Source organism: Uranotaenia lowii, chromosome 3 (assembly GCF_029784155.1).
Source record: "Uranotaenia lowii strain MFRU-FL chromosome 3, ASM2978415v1, whole genome shotgun sequence".
NCBI classification, from domain to species: domain Eukaryota; kingdom Metazoa; phylum Arthropoda; class Insecta; order Diptera; family Culicidae; genus Uranotaenia; species Uranotaenia lowii.
In genome coordinates, this window is record NC_073693.1 from 137,404,817 (window position 1) to 137,427,470 (window position 22,654).

The 22,654-nt window shown below is 37.8% G+C and overlaps 1 protein-coding gene across 1 annotated transcript in view; it reads right to left on the reverse strand.

Annotated features, from left to right (window-relative positions):
- Positions 1-420: 420 nt before the first annotated feature.
- The window catches only part of LOC129754543 (uncharacterized), a 272,344-nt gene continuing 250,110 nt past the window's right edge, over positions 421-22,654 (reverse strand). The window contains exons 3-7 of the mRNA XM_055750682.1: positions 2,630-2,841; positions 2,412-2,569; positions 2,120-2,350; positions 1,761-2,047; positions 421-1,680 (exon numbers count right to left, since the gene is read on the reverse strand). Of these exons, the coding sequence (XP_055606657.1) occupies positions 1,385-1,680; positions 1,761-2,047; positions 2,120-2,350; positions 2,412-2,569; positions 2,630-2,841 (1,184 nt within the window). The 3' untranslated portion in view covers positions 421-1,384. The remainder of the gene's footprint in view (positions 1,681-1,760; positions 2,048-2,119; positions 2,351-2,411; positions 2,570-2,629; positions 2,842-22,654) is intronic.

Below are 22,654 nucleotides of genomic sequence, written 5' to 3' on the forward strand. Positions count from 1 at the left end.
CGACGGGCTGGAACCACTGGTAGATCGTCGAGCCGGAAGCCAGAAGTAAGCTCGTCGAGCTGCAACATGGGTGAGAGCGTCGTGCAATGAATGCGACGTTTGAGGTCCGGTGCGTGCGTAGAAGAGAAGATTCGCCTCGATATTCAAAAGGAGCCGCCGGAAGCAGTTTCAAGATTGCGAATGTGTATGTTGAGGAAGAGTGTTGAGATTTGTCTAATCGAAGCAATCGGTGGGACAAATAATGAACAAGAAATGTTTGGAAACATTTGAAACAAGAAACGTTTTTTTGGCGGAAGTCAGGACGTCCGAAGTAAAATTTAGTGCTCGTGTATGAATAGAACATGCGTTTATGTCGCCATACTCAATGGATCTAGATCGCTACAGAAAGGACATGTCATCGAAATAATCTCAATTCCTCCATATCGTTAGTGTTTTATTGCCATTATTTTAGTATTTTACAGTTTAGCTCTAAACTAAAAGTAACAGCTCCGTTCTATAAGCAGGTCAGGTGTGGAACCTTCAAGCGATGAAGTTTTTATAAAGCAGCAGAAATGAAGTAAGTATCTATAGTTATATTACTTGATTAGGCACCAGTAAATATAATGTTAGTTAAGTTCAAAGAGTTACATTACGCAATCATACGAATCAGTCGCTTCATGCGTTTGTGGTTTGGGTTTAGATTTTCATCGAGGCTCAACCCCGAAAACACCCACCCACAAATGGCCCGCTTATCGACTATCGGCAGCTTCTATTACGCTTAACAGTAGTATCTTACTAATTTTCTAAATTTTCGTTCGTATCGATTCTACAAATTCCAATATCGTTTGATCGGCATTTTTAATCGTTATTAGACTAGTATAACTTACATTGCTTATCGATCTATCACCGGATTGTGTTTGTTTCATGATTTGTTCGGTTTTTCAACAACTCAGCGTTTGCGAATTATTACGTGAAATATGGTTGTTGAACCATTTGTTTTTTTTTTACAATTACAATCACACTTTTACACGTGGGAACGAGCTCCACGATCTCTAAAATCTGATTAAAACGAAAATCGTTTAAAATTTGTCCGGTTGTTTCCTAGTTAGTTTTCCATTCGTTGTCCATTTAGTTGGCTATTAAAATTAGTTGAATTTACCGCTCTTGTTCCTAGGGTAGTCAAATCTTGTAGTTACGTTTTTTTGTAGAATATAATTGGTTGTGGATGTGTAATATTTACAAGTCCATTGCAAGCCAGTTCCGAACTCGGTTCATCATTAGGCAGTTAGTAGAACGTAAAAGTGAGGGTTCTAGTATTTTTTTCCAAAAATTGGACCGCTCATTATTCTGTCGCTTGTGTTCAAATCGTTATCATCGCTGAGATCATTAGTAGGAAATCGTTCGTTTAGAGGGCGGCACTGCGGAACAACAGCACAGCAGCAAGTGCAAATAGAATGGTTGCCCCGGCCGGAAGTCTCCGCGAATCGCCACTGTCGGCGCGGTCCAAACTTTCCCGGCTGATGACCTCCCGCGTGAACAAAATCGTTTCCTCGACCTTGGCATTCTCGCTGCTGGGGCTAGATTCAACGGATTTCGAGTCATGGATGCTTTCGAAAACATTGCCCGCCCGGCTGTTGCGGGCCAGCTTCTGGTTGGCCAGTTTCAGCTGCCGGAACTTTTGATCGATCTCCGAAGCGGTGTCTGGAAGGTTTATTTTTTTATTATTTTTTTTTTATAATAACTGAAATATGATAATCTTCCTATCTGTAAATTCTACTCACTCTTATCGGCCGTTTCGTCGTAATTGACCTTGATAAAGGTGGTCATGGTGACTTCGTACACTTTGTTGGGATCCGGCGAGTTCTGGCTGATCTCGCGCCGTTTGCGACCGTAAGCCGTTTGACCATTGCTACAAATAACGCCCTTGCAACGATCGACGCAAACATTGACGGTCCCGCGGAACTGAACGTAGGTGGAATCGGGAAATTTGAAGGCGCGAAACTTGGCTGTCAGCAGATCTCCCGCCAGGGTGTTGAAGTTTTCGAAAAGATATGGATCCACCGAACAGCTGTTAAAACATTAGGAGAAAATGGATTTTATAAGTTCTGATGATCTGTTTTCAAATTTTCGGAAAAATTACCCATTGAAAATAATGGTTTCTTCTTGGGCTAGGGTATCGGTAACCTGCATGTAGTTCACACCGAGACCGTAGATCGGAGCCGAGTTTCTGTCCAGGAAGATTTCCATCTGCAGGTTCGTGCCTGGACTGACGTTCAAGTCACCCGAAACCAACTTATCGCCCTGACGAACGGCTATGCTCAAAGACGGTTCCGGAGCACTTCCGGTTATGTTGGATGTTATCTCGAGGTCCCTGTTAAAGAAAAATAGTTCAATCAAATCTATTGTAAATTTTGAACAGCTATCAGACGTACTCTGGTTCCTGGAATCCGGCAGGCAAGACATCTCGTTTCACGATACCGTGAGTGACATTGTACAGAGGACCATTGGTGATGCACTTGACACTGATGATTTCCTTGCCAAATTCTTGATCACCCTCTATGATTATCCGATGGTAGTAAACTTTCTTTCCCTGAAACCAAAGTCATTTATTAATAATCAACTCAACTCAACTCAACTCAGAAATTCTTACCGTAATTTGATTGACGACCCGGGTGACGCCACACTCGTAGATGTTCTGCAGCGACAAGTCGAACTCTGCCAGGGTGTCCTTGATCATGGCTTTGCATTTCGGTTCCGGATAGCCCTTCATGCCGTCCAGATAGACCGAGGTGCTTGAATCGTTGCTCGGCAGCACCACATTGACGCGCATCTGGTTCTCGGAGCAGAATACCTTGTGGGTTGCTGAAAAGAAAGCAGAAGAAGTAAGAATTAGATATTTTGGGCTATCATGAAAGTGGCTTTAAAAAAAAAAGAAAATAAAATAAATTTCTGCACTATAAAATTGCAAAAATATGTTGAAATCACGTTTCTTAACCAATTATCAACTATCCACAAGATCGCAAGTAATTTTGATGACTTGGGAAAAAATATGAAAGTTTTCTTTTCGTTAACTTTTCCCATTTCTGTAAAGTAAGGTAGTTTCGAATAATTAAAAAAAAAAGCAAAAATTAAATAGTTTTGCGGGCTTCAAAAAAAAATTGTTGAATAAAACCTTTTTTTCAAACATTTGTAAAGATATTTTTCCAAATGTATAAAAACTGGAGAATTTAACTGTTCTATCTCTGAAATAAGAATATTTAGGCAAAATATTATTCCTTGATCGAATGAGGTATAATAAACAAATTCAGAGAGTTTTTACTCTTTTATAAGTTCTGTAGTTATCAATTAAATACAATAAACACAATAAAACATTGTACACAGCTTATGTTAGATCTATTCTTGAGTATTGTAGCGTTGTGTAGTCGCCTTTTCAAATTTTACATAAAAACCGTTTGGAATCAGTCCAGAAACAATTTGTTCTATTCGCTTTACGAAATTTAGGATGGTCTCAGAACCAATAACCTAGCTATGAATCACGTTGCCTGCTTATTAACATTGAAACATTAAGTGTAAGAAGAGAGTTTGCTGCAATCTGTTTCGTAAACGACATAATTAATCAGCGCGTTCAGTCTGCTTATCTACTAAATCAATTAAACTTTTATTGTCCTTGCCGTCATTTAAGAACAAGAAATCTTTTCATTATAACCTCTACTCGAACTGATTATGGAAAATATAGTCCTGTTAATTGTTTAATGTATAGTTATAATAAACATTATGAGAACATAGACTTAACTATGTCAAAACAGCAGCTGAAAAAAGGTTTTTACGGTAACAGGCACCGAAGAACCTGACTTTGTAAATGTAGAGAAAAATCATTATTATTAAGCTTATTTTAAAATTGTAATCTCTAGATTTAAGTTATTATATATATGTAGCCTACATTGTTTGGCGGATTAAATAATAAATAAATTAAATATTTCACTCAAATCTGATCCATTTTTAAATTTAGAAACTCCATATCACCAAAACTAGAGGTTATGTATGTATGTATGTATGTATGAATCCACCTTGGGTTTGCGGCAGCGCCGCGGTTATGGCCAAGAAAATAACCCACGCGTCCATATTGGCTACCATGCAACACAGTTATAACCTCTCAATGAGACTTTTAAGGGAATAGAATCGCAAGCAGAGGCACTTACGGTATCCAGGGTATAAGTGGAGTAGCCTCGAGAAGCTATTACCATATTGTTGACTAACCAAAATAGCATGTAAATTATAATCCCGCCCCCAAGGCTTCCGAAAAAAGAGTGCGTCCTTATTTTACAAAAAGTAATCAAATACGATCTTTTTCTCACCCATGCCAAATTCCCTTGACATAAATTGAGAAACGTCCAGTATTCGAAACGGGTAACGAGCACATACCGCTACCTGCTCCTTTTGCAAAACAAGGATCCCCTGATGCCCCAACCCATTTTTTCGCTTATTAAATACCATTTTTATAAAATAATATAATATAATATAAAACATATAATTTATTTGGATATAACATAACAAAATTATAGAAATCAGTATACTATTACATAATAAAATATAATGTGAAAAAAGGATGTAATATAGATAATAAAACTCATTTTTTTTCCTGAAAAAGATAAAAATACAGTTAATGTATGCATCTAAAAAGCAATGATTTCGCTGCAACAAAGGAAAGATTCAATTCTGATAACATAACGATAATGTAAATAAATAAAAAAAACATTTTTAACTAAAATAAGAAATCTCAATAAATCAAAAAGTGTTTTCGAAGAACATTCGCTGGAGATAAGCTACAGAGAATATTTAAACATATTAATATGAATTATATTATTCTATTGCCTCGGCTTACACAGGAACATGAGATACAGTGATGCTGAAAATGTTATGAAATATGATGATTATAATTGAGCACGGACAAAATATCTGTTAAAAATACATTTTTAAAGTACAAAATTCAATAAACATAGCGATTTACTTACAAAAATTGTTTACTTAAAATGTTGTTATCTAGATATAATCAATGATGAAGTCACTTATCCTTTGGAATCAAAGAACGGATCAGTTATACTTTTATCTAATCTTGATTTACTATCAATAAAAGCAAGTTATGATACTGAAACAGAGACTGCGATCTATCTTTATAACGTAGGTAAAGGTAGTAATAGAAAATATTAAACTAATTTAAAATAATAAAAAAAAAAATTTGAAAAAATTGGTTTTTCTCTACCAGCCTGAAAATTGAGCTTACAGACTATCCTATATAATTTATTCATTTTCATATAGCACTATTCATATTTTCAAATGATGCATATAAATATATAGATGCATATAAATATATAGATATGACCAATAAATAAAGTACAATTTAGATTAGTGAACTGGATCAAGTTTTGAAAAAATGCCACCAGGTTACATGAGAAAAAAATATTCAAATTCTATTTCGAAATTACACAAGAGAGTCTATCAACGTTTTTTGTGTTTTTTTAAAATAAAGATATAAAATATATGTATGGAAATTAGAAATATGCTGGTACCCTATAAAAGATAACTTAACTAAGCAAAATAAAATCAGAGCCTCTTGACGACAAAAAAAAACTATTTTCAAACTTGAATTGCATTTAAAAACTCCATTCCTGATAACCGCACTCCACTAATCGATTGGCAATCATATGACAGAATGTGAAGCAGCAACAAGTTCTACAAAAATGATTATTATAGATTATACCTACATTTGTCTTTTATTAATATTAAAACAATAGATAAAATCAGAAGAATAAAAATATTGCTTTTATTTAATAATTTTAACAAGTATATAGTTTCATTTGAATTTTATTTGAAGAAATTCAATGATAATGATGGTGATTATTACAATTTAAAAAAAGGAAATCCCAGCACTTTGGCCGTACCTGTGAATTTATTTAAAATAGTAGTTAAAATATGTACATTTATGGTGGACATATAAGATAGTACAAGTACAGATAGATATAAAAATACAAAAATTGATGACCTGAAATTTAAGCGATGATAAAATACAATTACAATAAATAATGATGAAGTAGACAATGATGATGACTTGATGCTCGGCTCTGACTCTTCTCTAGAATAATTGAAACTATACTTGAACAGAATCAGTTATTGCATATCAAATTATCACGGAATAACCGAATAACTATAATAAAAAACTCTTTCAGTGATCAAAGGTTGTTGAAGAATTAGAAGGTAAACATAAAATAAACTATTCTAACTGTTTGTAATGAATGATAGTTAATATAATCAAATATGAATTGATTTCAAGTTGAAACTAAATAGCATTATGTGCTCTTAAACGATGTTACTTAAATGCTGTGAAAAAGATTTAAATAAGAGTTAACCGCAGTAATACTTCACGGATAATGAAAATGCTGCAACAAAATTAAAATGTACTTTTTAAATGAGAAGATTGAACCTACATACAAAGATGATGGTAATCATACTATCATTTTCAAATTGTTTTAAAGCACGACATCGAGCGCCTTGTACTGATGATATATCCCAATTGAAGCATATTTTGGTTGTCGTAAAAACTTTCATTCATTTCACACTCCCAAAAGAGAGATTGAAAGAGAGATAGAGTCTTATGATTATGGATAAATTTTTAAAGAAGAGGAATAGAAACATGGATCATCAAAATTTGTTGAATGATTGTTTTAATTATTTATATCAAGAAATTTAAAAAAAAAAATGGGACGGTTGGCAACTCTAGGCTTTTTACTTGATTACTATCCTAGATAGAAAGTCACTCACACTATTAAAACGTTATTGATCGATTTTGACATGAGCTTAATCAAATTTTCTGAACGCTTTTCAATTCAAAAAGTTTACTGGACATTGGAAACGAGCCTAAATATAGTTTTGTTTGCTATCCGATGGGTTTTCAACCAAAATAAGCAGTAAATTGTAATAAAATAAAATAAAAGAAAAAATACACTTATCTTATTATTCCTTTGAACTTTTTGACGGTCATTCAAATCGACGGTGGAGAATATCGATGCTTCAGCGACAACAGCAAAAGCTCACCAAATCGTACTTATGCCAGCACCACCTGGATTTCAGTTTTGAAAGTGCTTGTCCGGAAAGCTCTTTCTTTTGGCGTCATCGATCAACCAAAGTATTTGGTAAAATGAAAAAATCGACGAACCGAAAAATCACAACACCCGCTTTCAATGTTCTTTTTTTCACTCCTAATCACAAATTCCATCAAAACTACACTGTTATCCTGATAACACGCACTTTATGCATCGAATAATTTGTAAATATATATTTTAAAACATTTCCAACACTCAATTCGAACCTACATTTAAATCACTGAAATTTTCCTGCCTCCACTAACCAGTGTTCCCAAGCCGTTGCCATATCACCAAAACTAGTGGTTATAGAAAAAAACCTGTCAAAGGTTCAAGTTCAGGACGTCAAAATCATTAAAACATTTATATGATTTTGCGGGATAGGCACCGAAAATGCTGTTCCCTTGAGTTATCAATTAAATTCTATAAATAAGTTTTTAAAATAGCTTTTATTTAAAAAAAAATTATCACAAATGTTGAAAAACTAATCTTGTGCATCTTCATATTTTATTTGATATTTTTAAATACATTCACCAACATTGTTTGTAGTTATTGTTGAATGAACTTTCCGAATTTTATTGTCTTTTTAAGATAAGTTAACCACCGTTAATTAATTTTGTAAATTTGTTTTTCGGCATATCGGTGAAAAGTAGTTATGAAATTGATAAAGATGGATAGAGAAGTGAGAAGAAAATTTACAGATGTTGAAAAGAGCGAAAGAGCATTTTTGCGAGGAAACTTATTAACGTACACCATACTTTACGGGCCATACGGACGGGCCCGTCCGGAGTATACGTGTTCACCACATGTAGACTTCGGACCAACCAGATTTCATTGTATAGGTTAAGGTAGTGCCACCTCTATCCCGGTACTACTTCTCCTAAATAATGAAATGTTGCAGGGTAAAGTATGGTGTACGTTAATAAGTTTCCTCGCAAAAATGCTCTTTCGCTCTTTTCAACATCTGTAAATTTTCTTCTCACTTCTCTATCCATCTTTATCAATTTCATAACTACTTTTCACCGATATGCCGAAAAACAAATTTACAGAATTTTATTGTCAAAATATTTAATTTTTTTAAAAATATTCTTTAGTTTGTTTGTCTGTATTTTTCAATTCGGATTTTTTTTGTTCTGAAACATTATCTTCTTGGAAGACTACTCAGAACTTGAAATTTTAATCCATAAAACCTGCGCTTGAAAATTTATAAAAGTTTCATTCATTTTTATTTTTTTAAATCTTCTTTGTAAAACGATTATGCTTTTTCAATTAATCTTTAAAAGTTCGAAGAATAATGTGAAATGTCAATATTTAAGTTATTTGAATGCGCAGTTTTCACTAATTTAGTGTTTCCCTTGTGCTTTCAATATTCATAATAATACTTGGATTTTCTCATTTTTATTTTTCTAAGTTTCATATTGATCATTCAAGAAATCTAATTTAGAAACCTATACTTTCTCAGTATAAACTTTCAATGATAAATTGAGAATATTGTAAATTTAATATTGTGAACTCTAAAAAATGAATTTTTTGGCATTTTATTTTGATAAATGGAAGTAATGGAATATAAAAAAAATTATCTCTGACTTTGATAACTGGAACTCTCTAGAATAACGTTGCCAGATTGCCCGAATATTTAACAAAAAATTTGGGAACAGTTCGGCCCGGCTCGGTTGCCCAGATCTCATTGAAAATTCCCGGATTTTGCCAGGATTTATTCACTTTTTTTTTATCAAATCAAACAAAAAAAAAACAACGAACGCCTCCAAAACGAAGTTCCAAGTTCCAAAACGAAGCAAGTTTTATAAAAATAATTATGAAAGTTTTCTGGAAGCCTAAAATACGATTCGAAATCCGTCGATGAGTTTTGATGAAAAAAACATTTTTGTCAATGTGCTTTCTTGATTTTTGTTAAGTAATTTCTGGGTTTTGAGAAAATTTACCCGGATATTGCCCGGATTTATGGCGTCACTTTTGAAATGAAATGTCCCGATTTTGCCAGGTTTTTATTTAAAATTGCCCGGTTTGTCCGGTTCGGATACGTGCTGAAAAAATTCTGGCAACCTAACCTTAGAATTTAATTTCTTTTTAAATCATGTTTTATATTTCAAGTACTTATAAATTTTGTTCATTCAACATTTTTATTCGTTCTCATTTTCTAGTGTTCTAGAAATTTAAGCTTCAAGTTACTAAACTAAACTACTTAGATTCAAGCCAATTTCTAGTTCAGAATTAGAAACATCATTTTTAATAATGTATTAAAAACTTGCCGGAAATAGCATTGATTTGAAACTTTGATTCTGATTTATTTTGAATCGTATAAGTAAAATTTATCATATTTTCGAGTTTGTGTGATGGTCATGAGAAGAAAAATTGTTTTGCAAATCAATTTCCTTTTTTTTGGCATTTTTAACTGACCTTAAGTGTTCATTCTTTTTATTCATGAATAAGAAGAAGCCCTTGATTGAATTTGTTTGAATGTATTTACTCTTTCACGAAAAATTCATACGTAGGGCAAGAATCATGCGATCAAAAATGATGTTTCACTTCTCGTAATATAATTTCTTCTTCCTACAACTATACTTTTCAAAGGATGAAAGAGTTTTTCTTCATATGTTTCTTTGTTGTTTTATCGCTAGTTTTAATAATAATTTACTCTACATATCTCGCGTGAGCTTTCATTACGTCGTATGTTTGGGGGTCCAAATTATCGGAATCGATTAACAAACAAATTTGGATGGTATTTTGACCTGGCGTCCTGAACGGGTTCGAACTGCAGGGTTGCTGTCATCGGTGATGTCCAAAGGCTGGGTTGAGTTGGTTGAAGAAGTTGGCTCGTCGGGTACGATGAATGCGGCTTTCAGGCGATCAATTGAAATCGGCGAACGCTCGCCGTTGATGTCGATGATGAATACCTTTTTCTTCCGGCGAAGTACTCGGTATGGGCCGTCAAAAGGTTGACTCAGTGGAGGCTTAATGGCACATACCTTGACGAAGACGTGGCTGCAGGTTTGCAGATCCTTTTGGATGAAGGTGGCATTCTTGGCGTGGTTGGTCGTGGGCGTTGGTCGCAGCTTATTCATGGCTTTTTTCAGGTCGGCCACGAATTCCGATGACGGTTCTTTCAGTTGATTCTCGACGAAGAAGTCACCTGGTAAACGCAATGAAGTGCCATAGGTGAGATCAGCAATCGTCGCTTGAAGGTCTTGCTTGAGGGCGGTTCTCATTCCGAGGAGCACGAGTGGTAGCGACTCTGTCCACTTAGCGTTTTGGTGGCACATAATCGCTGCTTTTAGTTGGCGATGAGTCCTCTCGATTTGTCCATTTGCCTGGGGATGGTATGGCGTTGTGCGAAGATGTGTTATCCCAAGTATTGTGTTCAGCTCACGGAAGAGCTCCGACTGGTTGACTGGTACTCAAAACCTTGAGATCCAGCCGTTAACGAATGCTCGAGCGACGGTGATGGCAGTCAGATTTGGGATTGGTATGACTTCTGGCCAACGGGTGAATTTGTCTATCATCGTGAGGCAATAGGCATTTCCTTCCGATGGAGGCAAGGGTCCGATGAGGTCCATATGAATGTGCAAAACGATCTGATGAGGTTTGAATTTGCACAACTGGCGTTTTGTTGTACCGGTGTACCTTAGATTTCTGGCAGGGCAGGCAATGTGTGACGAACATCTTGCAATCTCGACGAATCGATGGCCAAACATATCGATCACTGACAAGTCGTGTCGTTGATCGTATGCCTGGATGCGAATGATTGTGAAGCTTTCTGATGATGGCTTGCCGAAATTCTTTCGGAACAAACGGTCTGATGGCTTCGGTGGAGATGTCACAGTAGATCGGTGTGGAGGATAAAGGCGACTTGAGCTTCTTCAGCAGTAAGCTAGTATTTGCTGGAGGGGATCGCAAATACTGCTGTAGCTCGGGATCGGTTTCCTGCTGGGAGGCCATTTGCTCGAAGTCTATTGTTTCGCTAGTGGTCGAGATGGTTTCAATTCGGCTGAGCATATCGGCAACCTTGTTCGACTCACCGGGAACGTGTCGAATATCCGTTGTATACTCGCTGATGAAACCTAGATGACGAGTTTGGGTTGGTGTCGCTTTTTCAGGGCGCTGATGAAAGGCGTGAGAGAGTGGCTTGTGGTCGGCGTAGATGCAGAACTCACGTCCAATGAAGGTGTCCTTGAAGTACTTGACCGCTTCGTACATTGCGTAGAGCTCACGATCGTATGTACTTGCCTTTCTTTGGGCTTCCTTTAGTTTGCGGGAAAAGAATGCGAGTGGCTGGCATCCTTTTTCGGTGATTTGGTGCAGAACAGCGCCAATTGCTGTTCCTGAAGCATCAACGTCTAATGCTAATTTCGCTTGGGCCGATGGGTGAGCGAGTTGAGTAGCATTAGCTAGAGCTGTTTTGCACTGTTGGAAAGCTGCGAGGGTGATCTCGTTCCATTGCAGAGGTGTTTGGTCGTTTCGGATGTTACCAGTAATCATTTGCTGGAGCAACTGTTGCTGGGCGGCAGCGCCGGGAAGAAAACGACGATAGAAATTTATTGTTCCTAAAAATCGCTTCATCTGCCGGGCAGTCGTAGGTTGAGGAAAATTCATCACAGCTTCGACCTTGCTCGGGTTTGGTTTGATGCCCTCGGGAGTGATGAGATGACCCAGGAATTTCAACTCAGATTTCCCGATTTGGCATTTGCTGGCGTTGATGGTCAGGTTGTTTTCCCTCAGGATCTGGAATACTTGACGCAGATGCTGTTTATGCTCTTCGATGCTGGCGGAGGCGATGCATAAGTCATCGACGTACGGGAAAACATATTCCAGGTGGCCCAGAATCTGATGGAGGTGCCTCTGAAGAGTTTGACCGGAATTACGCAATCCAAATGTCATGAATTTGAACTCGAAAAGGCCAAACGGGGTCGTTATTGCGGTTTTCTGTACGTCTTCCGGTGCTACGGGAATTTGGTGGTAGGCACGTTGCAGATCAATGCATGAGAAAATGCATTTCCCATAGAGGATGTTGGAAAAGTCCTGGATATGTGGCACTGGGTAACGATCGGGAACGGTGATGGCGTTGAGATTCCGATAGTCACCACACGGTCTCCATTTGCCATTGGATTTCCGTACCATGTGAAGAGGACTGGCCCAAGAACTTTTCGATGGTTGGCATATTCCCTGCTCCATGAGGAAACGGAATTCCTCTTTGGCTTCCTTCAGCTTGTCGGGTGGCAACCGACGGGGGCGACAGAAAACTGGTTGGCCTGTCGTAATGATCTGATGGACGGTGTTCGACTTGGTCGGGTGATGGTTCATATTCAGAATGGTGATGTCTTGGAATTCCTTCAGGATGTCTGAGAAGGTCTGAGGCCAACAAGTTCACATCAAATGTGGTTATCGTTGGCTCGGAGGCAGCGTTGGTGTTGTTCACTTGCAGGTTGGTGAGGTTGTCAATCAGCTTGTTGCGTTTCAGATCCACCAGAAGATCAAAGTGCTTCAAAAAATCAGCTCCAATGATCGGGGATTTCACATCGGCGATAGTGAAAATCCACATAAATGGTCGGCGGAGTCCGATGTCCAATTGCAACCGCTTGGTGCCATAAGTTTGTATGGGGCTGCCATTCGCTGCGTAGAGACGATGAGACGGTGAAGGGTGAAGCTGTTCTCGTGGTGTCGGTGGTAGCACGGAAATATCAGCACCAGTGTCGATAAGAAACTGTTGTGCTGATGGCTGATCGTGCACGTGGATACGCAGGATGTCCTTGTTTAGTTCGATGCTGAATACATCGGATTGTGCTGGTTCGAAGGAGGCTTCAGATGGTTGCGTGCAATCGGGTGACTGCACGGTAGTTAATTTTTTGCTGGCCGGGTGTACACATTCAACTTGCCGTCGTAGAATATACACGGCACGTTTGCGTTGTCTCCTCTCTGCTTCTCGCACTTCTGAGCCTGGGCGCCATGTCGGTAGTGGAACCAACATATCCATCGACGGGAGCTTGTTGACCGGAAGGGCGTCTGTGAGCGACGGTTTGAAGATCGGGTCTGATCTCGGTACGTCGGCCGCTCACGACTGCGGGATTTGCCACCAAGCACCTGATCGAGACGGCGAGAAAGTGCCTCGATGCGTTGTTCCAATGCGAACGGTTCGACGGAGTGAACGGATGGCGGATCACTCCTCGGGACTTCCAAAATCTTGTCGGCCACTTTCGCTTGTTCGTCCAATGGAGCGGTTGGCATCGCTGCGATGATGGAACGCACTGTGACTGGCAGTGCACGGAGCCACAAGTTGGAAAGAACGTTGTCCGAACACCCGTCACCACCCAGGCGGCGCATTTCCGAAAGAAGAACGCTCGGCTTCTGGTCTCCTAGAATCATTCCGGAAAGCAAACTCGTTAGACGCTGGTTATCAGAGAGGCGGAAATGCGAAATCACGGCGGATTTCAGTGTTTCATAATTGTCGTTGTTCGCAGATTCGGTGCATTGTGCAATTGTGGTATGCACAAATTTACAGCGGGGCCCAAGAGCAACAATCGCGGTGTTAAATTTATTCCTGTCGCTCCTGACACAATTCACGCTAAACGCGACTTCCAGACAAATTATCGGAATCGATTAACAAACGCGTGTTCACTGTTTGACGTAAACTTTATTAATAATCGTTTTCTATTTTTTTTTTTCAGGGATTTTCATCCGATTGGATGATTCATCCCGTAGAAATCGTTTTCTATGTACAACTATTGGCTTTTTATATTGTTTGGTGTGCATTTGTGTGTGTGAAAGATCGAATGTGTCGTGTATGCTATTGTACATGCAGGCTGTTGTATGTTATTGCTATTGTTGTTCGCTATTGTCTGCTGTGGCTGTCGACTGTCGTCTGCTGTTGTTGTTGTTGGTAGCCGGCTATTGTCTGTCGCCGGTAATTGCTGCTACCTGCTATTGCGTGTCGCTGATTGGCTGACGCAATTGTTGTGTCGCTGATTGGCTGGCGTAAGCGTCGTGCGTTCTGGATGTCGAACGTTCTCGATGAGTGGAATGTTCTGGACAACCCCCTGGCAACTTGACGTTTCCCATACAAATCGCGTGTGCCAGTTTTTTCTGGTTCTCTGGTTCTGTCAAATCGAAAATCAAGCGACTTAACATGTCGGAAGGACACATATTGAAATATATTCTCTTTCAATTGATTGAACAAATGAAAACATGATTTGAATTTAAAAATTTAAGCTCAGTTTTATGTAAAAATGATCTGTTTTCAAAAGTTTAGTCGACGGAAACGATTCACAGACGTAAATCTGTGTGTCATTTATTAGGTCTAAAACTTCTGGACTGATCAAAATAATCCACTGATATACGGCAGTTTTTTGAAACAAGTATCCCTTCCACCGAAACTGTTGTAGACAATCGTACACAATAAATATAAAACAATACATTACTACAACAATCATCAAGTAATTTCATAAACTGCGATACATATGAAAATTTTAGAATGCCAAAACTTTCACATTATAGCAGAACATTTCCTGTTTTATGGAAAAACTGTTCCTTTACAATAAATGAAGAGGTAGATTATTGAATGTGTATAATAATTTCGGTTGAATATTTTTTTCATTCATTCGAAATTTATGAATTTGCCTGATTCGCACCACATTTGATGATGTGCCCTTTCCATACGCATGGCTTGAAAAGTATGTAAACAAGCAGTACACATGCGACATCTGCGATTTTGAATCAGGCACACGAAACTCGCCAGAACTGTCAAGTTGCCAGGGGGTTGGTTCTGGAAGATTCGATGCCATGACGCAAGAAGGGATCGGCGGTAAAGTACGCCGCATATGAAACAAAACTTAAACAAACAGTTTTATTATGAAAAATACAAAAACTGACATAAACTTTTCGCAACTTCTTACCATTCAGGATATTAAAAAAATTATTATTAAGTTTTGTAGCCTGAACAACATATTCTATATGTGAAATACAAATTTTAAAGTCGTTTCGATAACTTGATAACTCACCCAAGATATGACGATTTTTTAATTATCTGACAATTTGCGTCGGGGGTTTTCAAATCTTCACCAAAAACACACTTTTTTCAGATTTCAAACATTTTTATTTTTTGAGTTGTTTTTTTTGCAATGAAATAAAACCATATTTCAAAGCTCCATAACTCAGTTATTTCCAAAGAAAATCATAAAATAGCACATTAAAACGCATCGAAATTTTACCTTTTTAAATAAAATCTTATAAATAAAAATGGAGGCGTTTTCTTTGTAACAACATCACGTATGAATGGTCGGTCGCAATGAAGTGAAATTTGGTATCCGAGGGATTTTTTGGGTCAGAGATGGTTTGTAAAATAGTTTCAGGGATCTCACTTTTTATGGAAGGTGGTCCCTACACAAATTCAACTGGATTTGTTACGATTTCCATAAGAATCTATTTGCGAGCAGGATGCAGTTAAGGACGTGTAGATGAAGTTAAACATTTATTACGATTTATACTTTAGAAAGTAAAACGAAGTTTACCGGGTCAGCTAGTATTTAAAATATGTCAAGTAATGACCTTAAACATGATAAAATGTAAATAAGCTTTAAATGATGTCTTCTGTACCGTCTGCATCATCAAAGTCTTTTTTTTCGGTTTTTTTTAATTTATTGAAAAATACTAATATTTAATTACAAAACAATTCCATTACAAATAAGTTCAATTCATAATTTGGCATTTTCTTGTACATCTCCAATTTCTAACAAATTTCACTTCGTTGGTTTATTTCCTGAACCGCATTTGTTCCATCAAAGATATTGATTTTGAACACGATTTTGATCTTATTTTATTTCCACCCATTTTAATTTGCTTCATTCTTCCTCTCGTTAAAACGCTTTGAGATAATGCTATTCCCGCACACGCTCCACCTTTTGCGCCTTGATCCGATTCTGCGATAGATCCATCAGACGTCTCGACTTCACAGCAGCTTTTCGGCCTCGTTTACGTCGTTCTTTCACTGTTTGGAATCCATCGTCATCAACTGTACTTGCATCGCCATCTTTTTGATCTGTAACGATAGCCGGTACTGTAGTTGCTTCCGAAAGTTCCGATTGTTTCGTCGGGTTCGAAGCCTTTTCGATGATTGCAGCTTTAGAATTCTCCGTCGAAGTTTTCGGCTCCCGAGTAACCTTCTTTTCAATAGACTCAACTGTATGGATTGTTTCACCGTTCGTCGTTTTTTTTCCGATCTCGAGCTAACCAACAACGAATGGACTCTGTCTGACCTTGTTCCGTCACCATGCTATAAGATAGTTCGTCATGTTGTTGAAGTCGATGATCCACGCTGACACGCTTGAGGCAATTTATTTTTAAATGTTGAATGCTGCCACAAACGAAACATTTTTGAACCAAACCATCGTAAAATATCCGCGCTTGAAAGTTTCGTATGTGAATCGATAATGGAATTTCTTTTTTGACTGCCATGTGCACTCCTCTCACGCTAGTCCAGATGAGGGGTGGGGTATCCAGTGTCAGCGGAATATCGCTCACGAACCATACGTTGAATGGACCCAAACTTATACAAAACCTCCGAGATCTCCTTATCTTCAATCTCAGGTGGGAGGTTGAAAATCCGAACGTATTTAAACACTGTGGTATCGGCTGAGATAGAAACCTGAGCGTTCTCGTTGTTGCTGTAAGCAAATTCCATCGTTCCTGGCAATCGCAGGAGCACATTTTTCAAAATATCCGCTGAATTGAATTTAACAAAAACGCTTAACTCCTTTGGCTCCTTGTACATAGCCAACAATGTCTCCGGTTCTAAATGCAACTTAATTTGCATGAACTGAAACATTTCCAGCTCTGTTGGCTCCCTTTTCCCCTAACCGAAAAGAATACGCATCGTATTGTTCGTGCCACCTCCATTCTACGAAAGTTTCACAATTCCGATATAATCACTTATCTATTGTTCTATTGAAGGTCACACTAGCCTGGCTACACAACAATTAAAAACTCACGACTCAGAGTCGAATAGCGATTGTTCACCTTGATGTCCGAACTGTGATCATCGAATAGTCTTCAAATAATACCATTGTTCAGCGCAATTTTTGATGTGGGCTAATATCTCCTTTAAGAGTTGTATGTATGTATGTATGTATGTATGTATGGTTCCCTTATCGGTAGCAAGGTCCAGCCTACGTCTGTGTGGCTTGGCCTTCGAATTGCTTCTCAGGCTTCCACGGCCGATGGTCGAGGGAAGGCATCCAACCTTCAGAGACCTACAATGGTTGGCAATCCATACCGCTTGCAATAGTCTCTTCAGATTAACCCCAGATGCATTCCCTCTGAAATATATATTTGTTTATACAATGAAAAACATCTTACCTGTTTTTCTTGCCGATAGCGGGAATCGAACCCAGTACGCCTGGGTTACCAGACTCGCGCCAGCCTATCCACTAGACCACATCAGCGCTATGTTTAGGGGCCTCTTAACTTATTTAACCCTCATCCGCATTAAAGTGTCATTTTGACACTATTACAAGTTTGAATGCTTGTAACTTTTTTCAGAAGCTTCAAAAAAGAAAAATTTCTTCGGGGACCCTAAACGAATTCAAAAGATCTTTAATATAACATCTTTACTTTATTTATGGACGAACCCTGGAAGCCTGGACAAAAAAACTCCCTTTTCCGACTTAGAGTGCCATTTTGACATTCCAAAAGTAAAATCTATTTAAGCCGTTTGAATTATTATGAACTTCATATAAAACTTATATCAATAGAAACCTTGTAATGTCAGTAAAATATGTTTAGAACATTATATATAGCTAAAGCTTCTAGTTTTCTCGTTATTCAGCATGAAAGAAAAAAAAATCCTAGAAAACATGCCTCAGGAAAACTGTTGTAGTTCATATATTAGATACACATCCAAAAAAATATTTGCCTTATGCATATGAAAGCTGAAGTTAATGTCTACATCATGAATCCAAGAAATATTTAAAAAAAATTTTTTTAATGAAATGGTTACAAAAAGTTCAAAAAAGTGGTCTGAAAAACCTACTTTTCATTATATTGCTAGTAATAATTGTTTGAGCGGTGTTAGAGCTTGTGTAAGAATATCATTATAAATTTTATTCTAATTCTGACATTTTGTTGTCTTTAGATTTTTGATGCAACAAAAATTGAATTTACTGGAATTTTTCAAAGTTGACTACTTTGCGTGATTTTTTCACAAGTTGAAATTCCATCTGTTTTTGTGGTCCACCGTCAGGTTGTACCCGGATTTTCAGTGCTTTTACTATATATACTTGGACCAATAAAAAGTATATTCATTGGAAAGCAAATTTAATCTACATTCTAGTGAGGTACAACAATTCACGCTGTGAGATTTCACAAAAATATGAAAATTATAAACGTAAAATCATTCCTGAATTTCTAGAATCACAAGCAGCACGTCCAGCAAAACGTGTTTGTTTGCTCTCCGAGTAGGTACGGTGGGTGGTGATTTGGGCAGAGAGCGAAGCCGAGAGCCGAAATAATGACAAGCAAACGCGAACTACTATCAACAGAAAATTTCCAACCAAGAAACGTACGACAAATTGACTAATGCTGACTAATGCGGATGAGAGTTAAGTAAAAAAACTATTCTAGATATTATTTCACGGGGCCCCTCCTTTGTTCTATTTCAAGTTTTCATTTCATTTTATAGTTTTTTTTTCATAGATTTGAAAAAAAAATGAAGTAGTATGATTAAAGTAATGTTAAATCTTTTTTTTCCCTCGGAGGAAGAGGGGCTGAGCCTATTGCCCCCCCCCCCCCAAATCTGTTATAAATTAGTTAGACCCATTCAACCGACGGTAATCTTCGGTTCCAATAATATTTATTTGGTGTTTTGCGATATGAACTGCAGGCTAGCCAAAAACCTGCTCCTTCGGTTGCATAAATGAAGGCGTAGAAAGCACCTATATTTCGCCTTTATTTATGCAAAATTAGCAGAGCTGCATACTATTTCCATAAATCTAGTGGTGTCCTGAAAAATCCTATTTTTTTTCTCGCTATCCTGATTTTTGACAAAACCATCTGGTACCTCTGCTCGCACCACACAACGTACAAAAAATATTGTCGCTTAATCCCCAAACCGGAATTCATAATTGGTTTTGAATTTTATATTTCAATCTAGTTTACAAAATTAAAAAAAAAACGTGGTGAACTTTGTTTACCGATCAATACTTCTAATGTGAAATCGGGCGCTGAATTCGAAAATGAAATTCAAAAAAATTTCAGTAGCACAGTTTTTAAGTTATGCTTTGAATATGAAATTTTGAAAAAAAAAAAGAAAAAAGACATTTTCGAAAGCAACCGTCTCCTTTGAAAATCTTCCACACTGGCCTACCATTCATCAATAGAAGTTGAAAACCGATGCAATTTATTTCGCTAGCGATCACATATCAAACCGCATCCCGTGTCGGAGCCGGAGGTTATCAGTAAAATATTTCAACAAACACGGCTCCGGAGAACTGCACTAGTCAGTCAGTGTCTGGTTGATATATGGCCTACAGATCACCCATAACTCGGCCTAAGGATACACGATTCGCGATAAAAAGTGGGTTACATCTACCACATCATTCCGGCATCTAGTTTGGACTCTCCAACAGGAACATGTTTAAATATTAATCATGTGAGAACCTGGCTGATGGGGGAACAGTAATCAAAATTTCAACCCTTATACGAACAAATCGGTTGGCCCTTGTGGACCATGTGCCGTTTGCGGCCACCAATCGATAACTGCTGGGAATGAAGGCAAAAAACCCTCGCAAATTGCGTCAGTTTGTACTACTCCTTGTGGTCATTTCATCCAGGTTAGGACCGTCTCATTCGTCGCTGTCCGATCCGGTTGACCATTGACTGATAGAGATCAAGTTCCCTTCATCATCATCATCAGCTTCGAATCGATGCGAAAATCGAGTTGGTTTCCCGATCGGGCTGGACCCACTACTGCTTGGGCTGTGGTGTGAGATGCTGGAAGAAGAACGGCGAAACCGCAAACCAACCCATGGTGATGCCCTAAATAGCTCCGGTTTGATTCGTTTGTCTAGCTAAATAAGCGGGATCCCTCTAAGGTCCGGGCGATCTGCTGTGTGTGTCTTCCATTAGACGGACTAGAGACAGAAAAAAAACCTAAATAAATAAATAAGTGCAACAGTATCAGCTTTTCTGCTGCGCTGCTTGCGATCTTCTCCGAGAAGTTGATTTGCTCCGACATATGTTACATCAGCACCCGGGACGGCAAATGTGTTCCGACAGTTGGCCGCGGATTTGTCCTCGATAATGTGGTTGGGTGTACTGGCTGAACTTGCCCGTGATGGCAAATTGGAACCACACAGGGCCTAGTAAATTACGGCGAGACTTTACTGCTGATAACAAGATTACCGAGCAATCGAAAGGATTGACAATTAACTATAAATGAAATGATTGATCCAATTTTAAATATAAGACATTCCACGGCCTACCGTCAATTGTGGCATCATAGGGGAAAAGTTCATATAACGCCCCATGTGGCTAATACGCGCCACCCTTGTTTTGAAGACTCTGAAGCATTTTAAGCCGGCAAAATATAACCAATTTGTTTTAAATGCTGTGATACGCCATGGCAAGTAGGATTTTTTCCTTAACATGGCCCTGTGTCATGATAATTTCACAATTTAGGTTTTTCTTCATTTCGATCTAAATTTTAAAACACTTTCAATAAGGTGTCACCAAGCAGAGAAAAACAAATAAGACAATGTTTTCTGACACATCGATAGAGGAGAATCTAAACTATGCTTCTATGCTTAAAAATTATACTAAACTCGCAAAGGTATGCTTTTTATGGGTATGTTCTATCACGGCCCATGCGCTCGTTATAACGCGCCAATCGTAGTAGGCTGAAAATAGCATAAATTTTTCAAAAAGGCCAATTTTCATTGAAAATGAACAAAAAGTCTGAAACCATATTTTGAGCGTTAATCCAGTCCAAAACATCTACTTTTCCATTTTCGTTAAATTTTGATTAGTCCATTTTGGTTTTCTTTTCAGTCAAAGTGCCTGTAAGTATTGGTGTGTTTTCGGTCTTCGGCTGCTTTCGGGTGTGTTCGGCTGCTAGGCGCGTATTGAATACACAGCGGCGCGTATTTGCAACACAGTTTTGTTCTGTGGCTCTGAATATGGTTTTCAAAAATCAAGTTTTGGAAGCAACTATAGCAATTTGAGTAATAAAAAATCATAGGCATTTGTAGAAAACACTTTTTTTCAACGATTACACCCATTTTTAAAACAATTTGTATGTGGAATACATAGAAAATCAGCGATTCGCTTAGGTGGCGCATAATAGAGCATGTTCCCCTACAACACTTTTCAACTTCAATGGCTTCTAAAAGCTTAATGTCAGCATAGATAATCATACCGCTTGTAAATAAAAAGTTTTAAGGTTGATGGGACATCAAATCGACATTGTCAGAAAAATTAATGTTTTCGAGAGTTATTTTAAAATTTACAAAAACATGCGATTTGCACCCAAGGACTATAAAAATCGCTCACTCCTCGAAACGCACAAGAAAATGCTTCGCCGCCGACTCGCTATTCGTGTGTGTTCAATACAATCACGAACAGCAACACAAACGATTCTACGACGGCGGTTTCTATGTTGCTCGTATTACAAAATATTCATGAGAGAGTCTGAGCAACGGGATCACGAGAGACTCGTATTTGCTTCATGAAAATTTTGATACCGAGCTTGCTGTCTGTTTAGGGAAGCAAGTACGTCAGTTCAGAAGAAAAAAAAAGTAGGAAAAAAAAGAAAAAGGATTCCGTCGACTCGTCCACAGCGATGCCACATTTAAATCTGTATTTTCGAGGCAAAAAATCTTTTTTATCTGTATCAAATCTCAAAAATCTGTATTGAAATCTGTATCTGAAATATCGTTTGCGGATACTAATGCTGCAATATGATGACGTATGTATAACGCATAATGCACTAAATTGGATTGCGCTTATGATTTTTACGGACTGCGGAATGTTAAATCATTGTTAATTCTGTCATTTTGCTACACGAAAACTGCTATTTGTACGAATAACTGCGAAATGTGTCCTTGGGTTTAACAATCAGTTGGGATTACAGAATAATGTAAGTCTCAATAATAAGCCAATTTCTTTACATAGTTATGTATGTATATTCACAATATACTGCTACAAAAATGTCCAGGGCCGTAAGCCATAAACATTTAACATAGCATTGTAAGTTACTATTCGTGTAATGTAATGTCTAATGTTAGTGAAAGATTCTCAAATCTCGCGTGAGCTTTCATTACGTCGAATGAAACAAAATTTTAAAAACTGAGATATTCACTAAAAAGGCTTCATTATAACACTATCTACCTATATGATTGATAAAACAATCAATTTAAACCCTTTTAATGTATAAAATTTAAGACTTTCAAAATGACAAATGAAACAAAACCTTGCTTGCCCATTTCAATGTTGCTTACGTCCCTTCTTCCAAACGGCGAATGTGCAGAGGAAGAAAAACC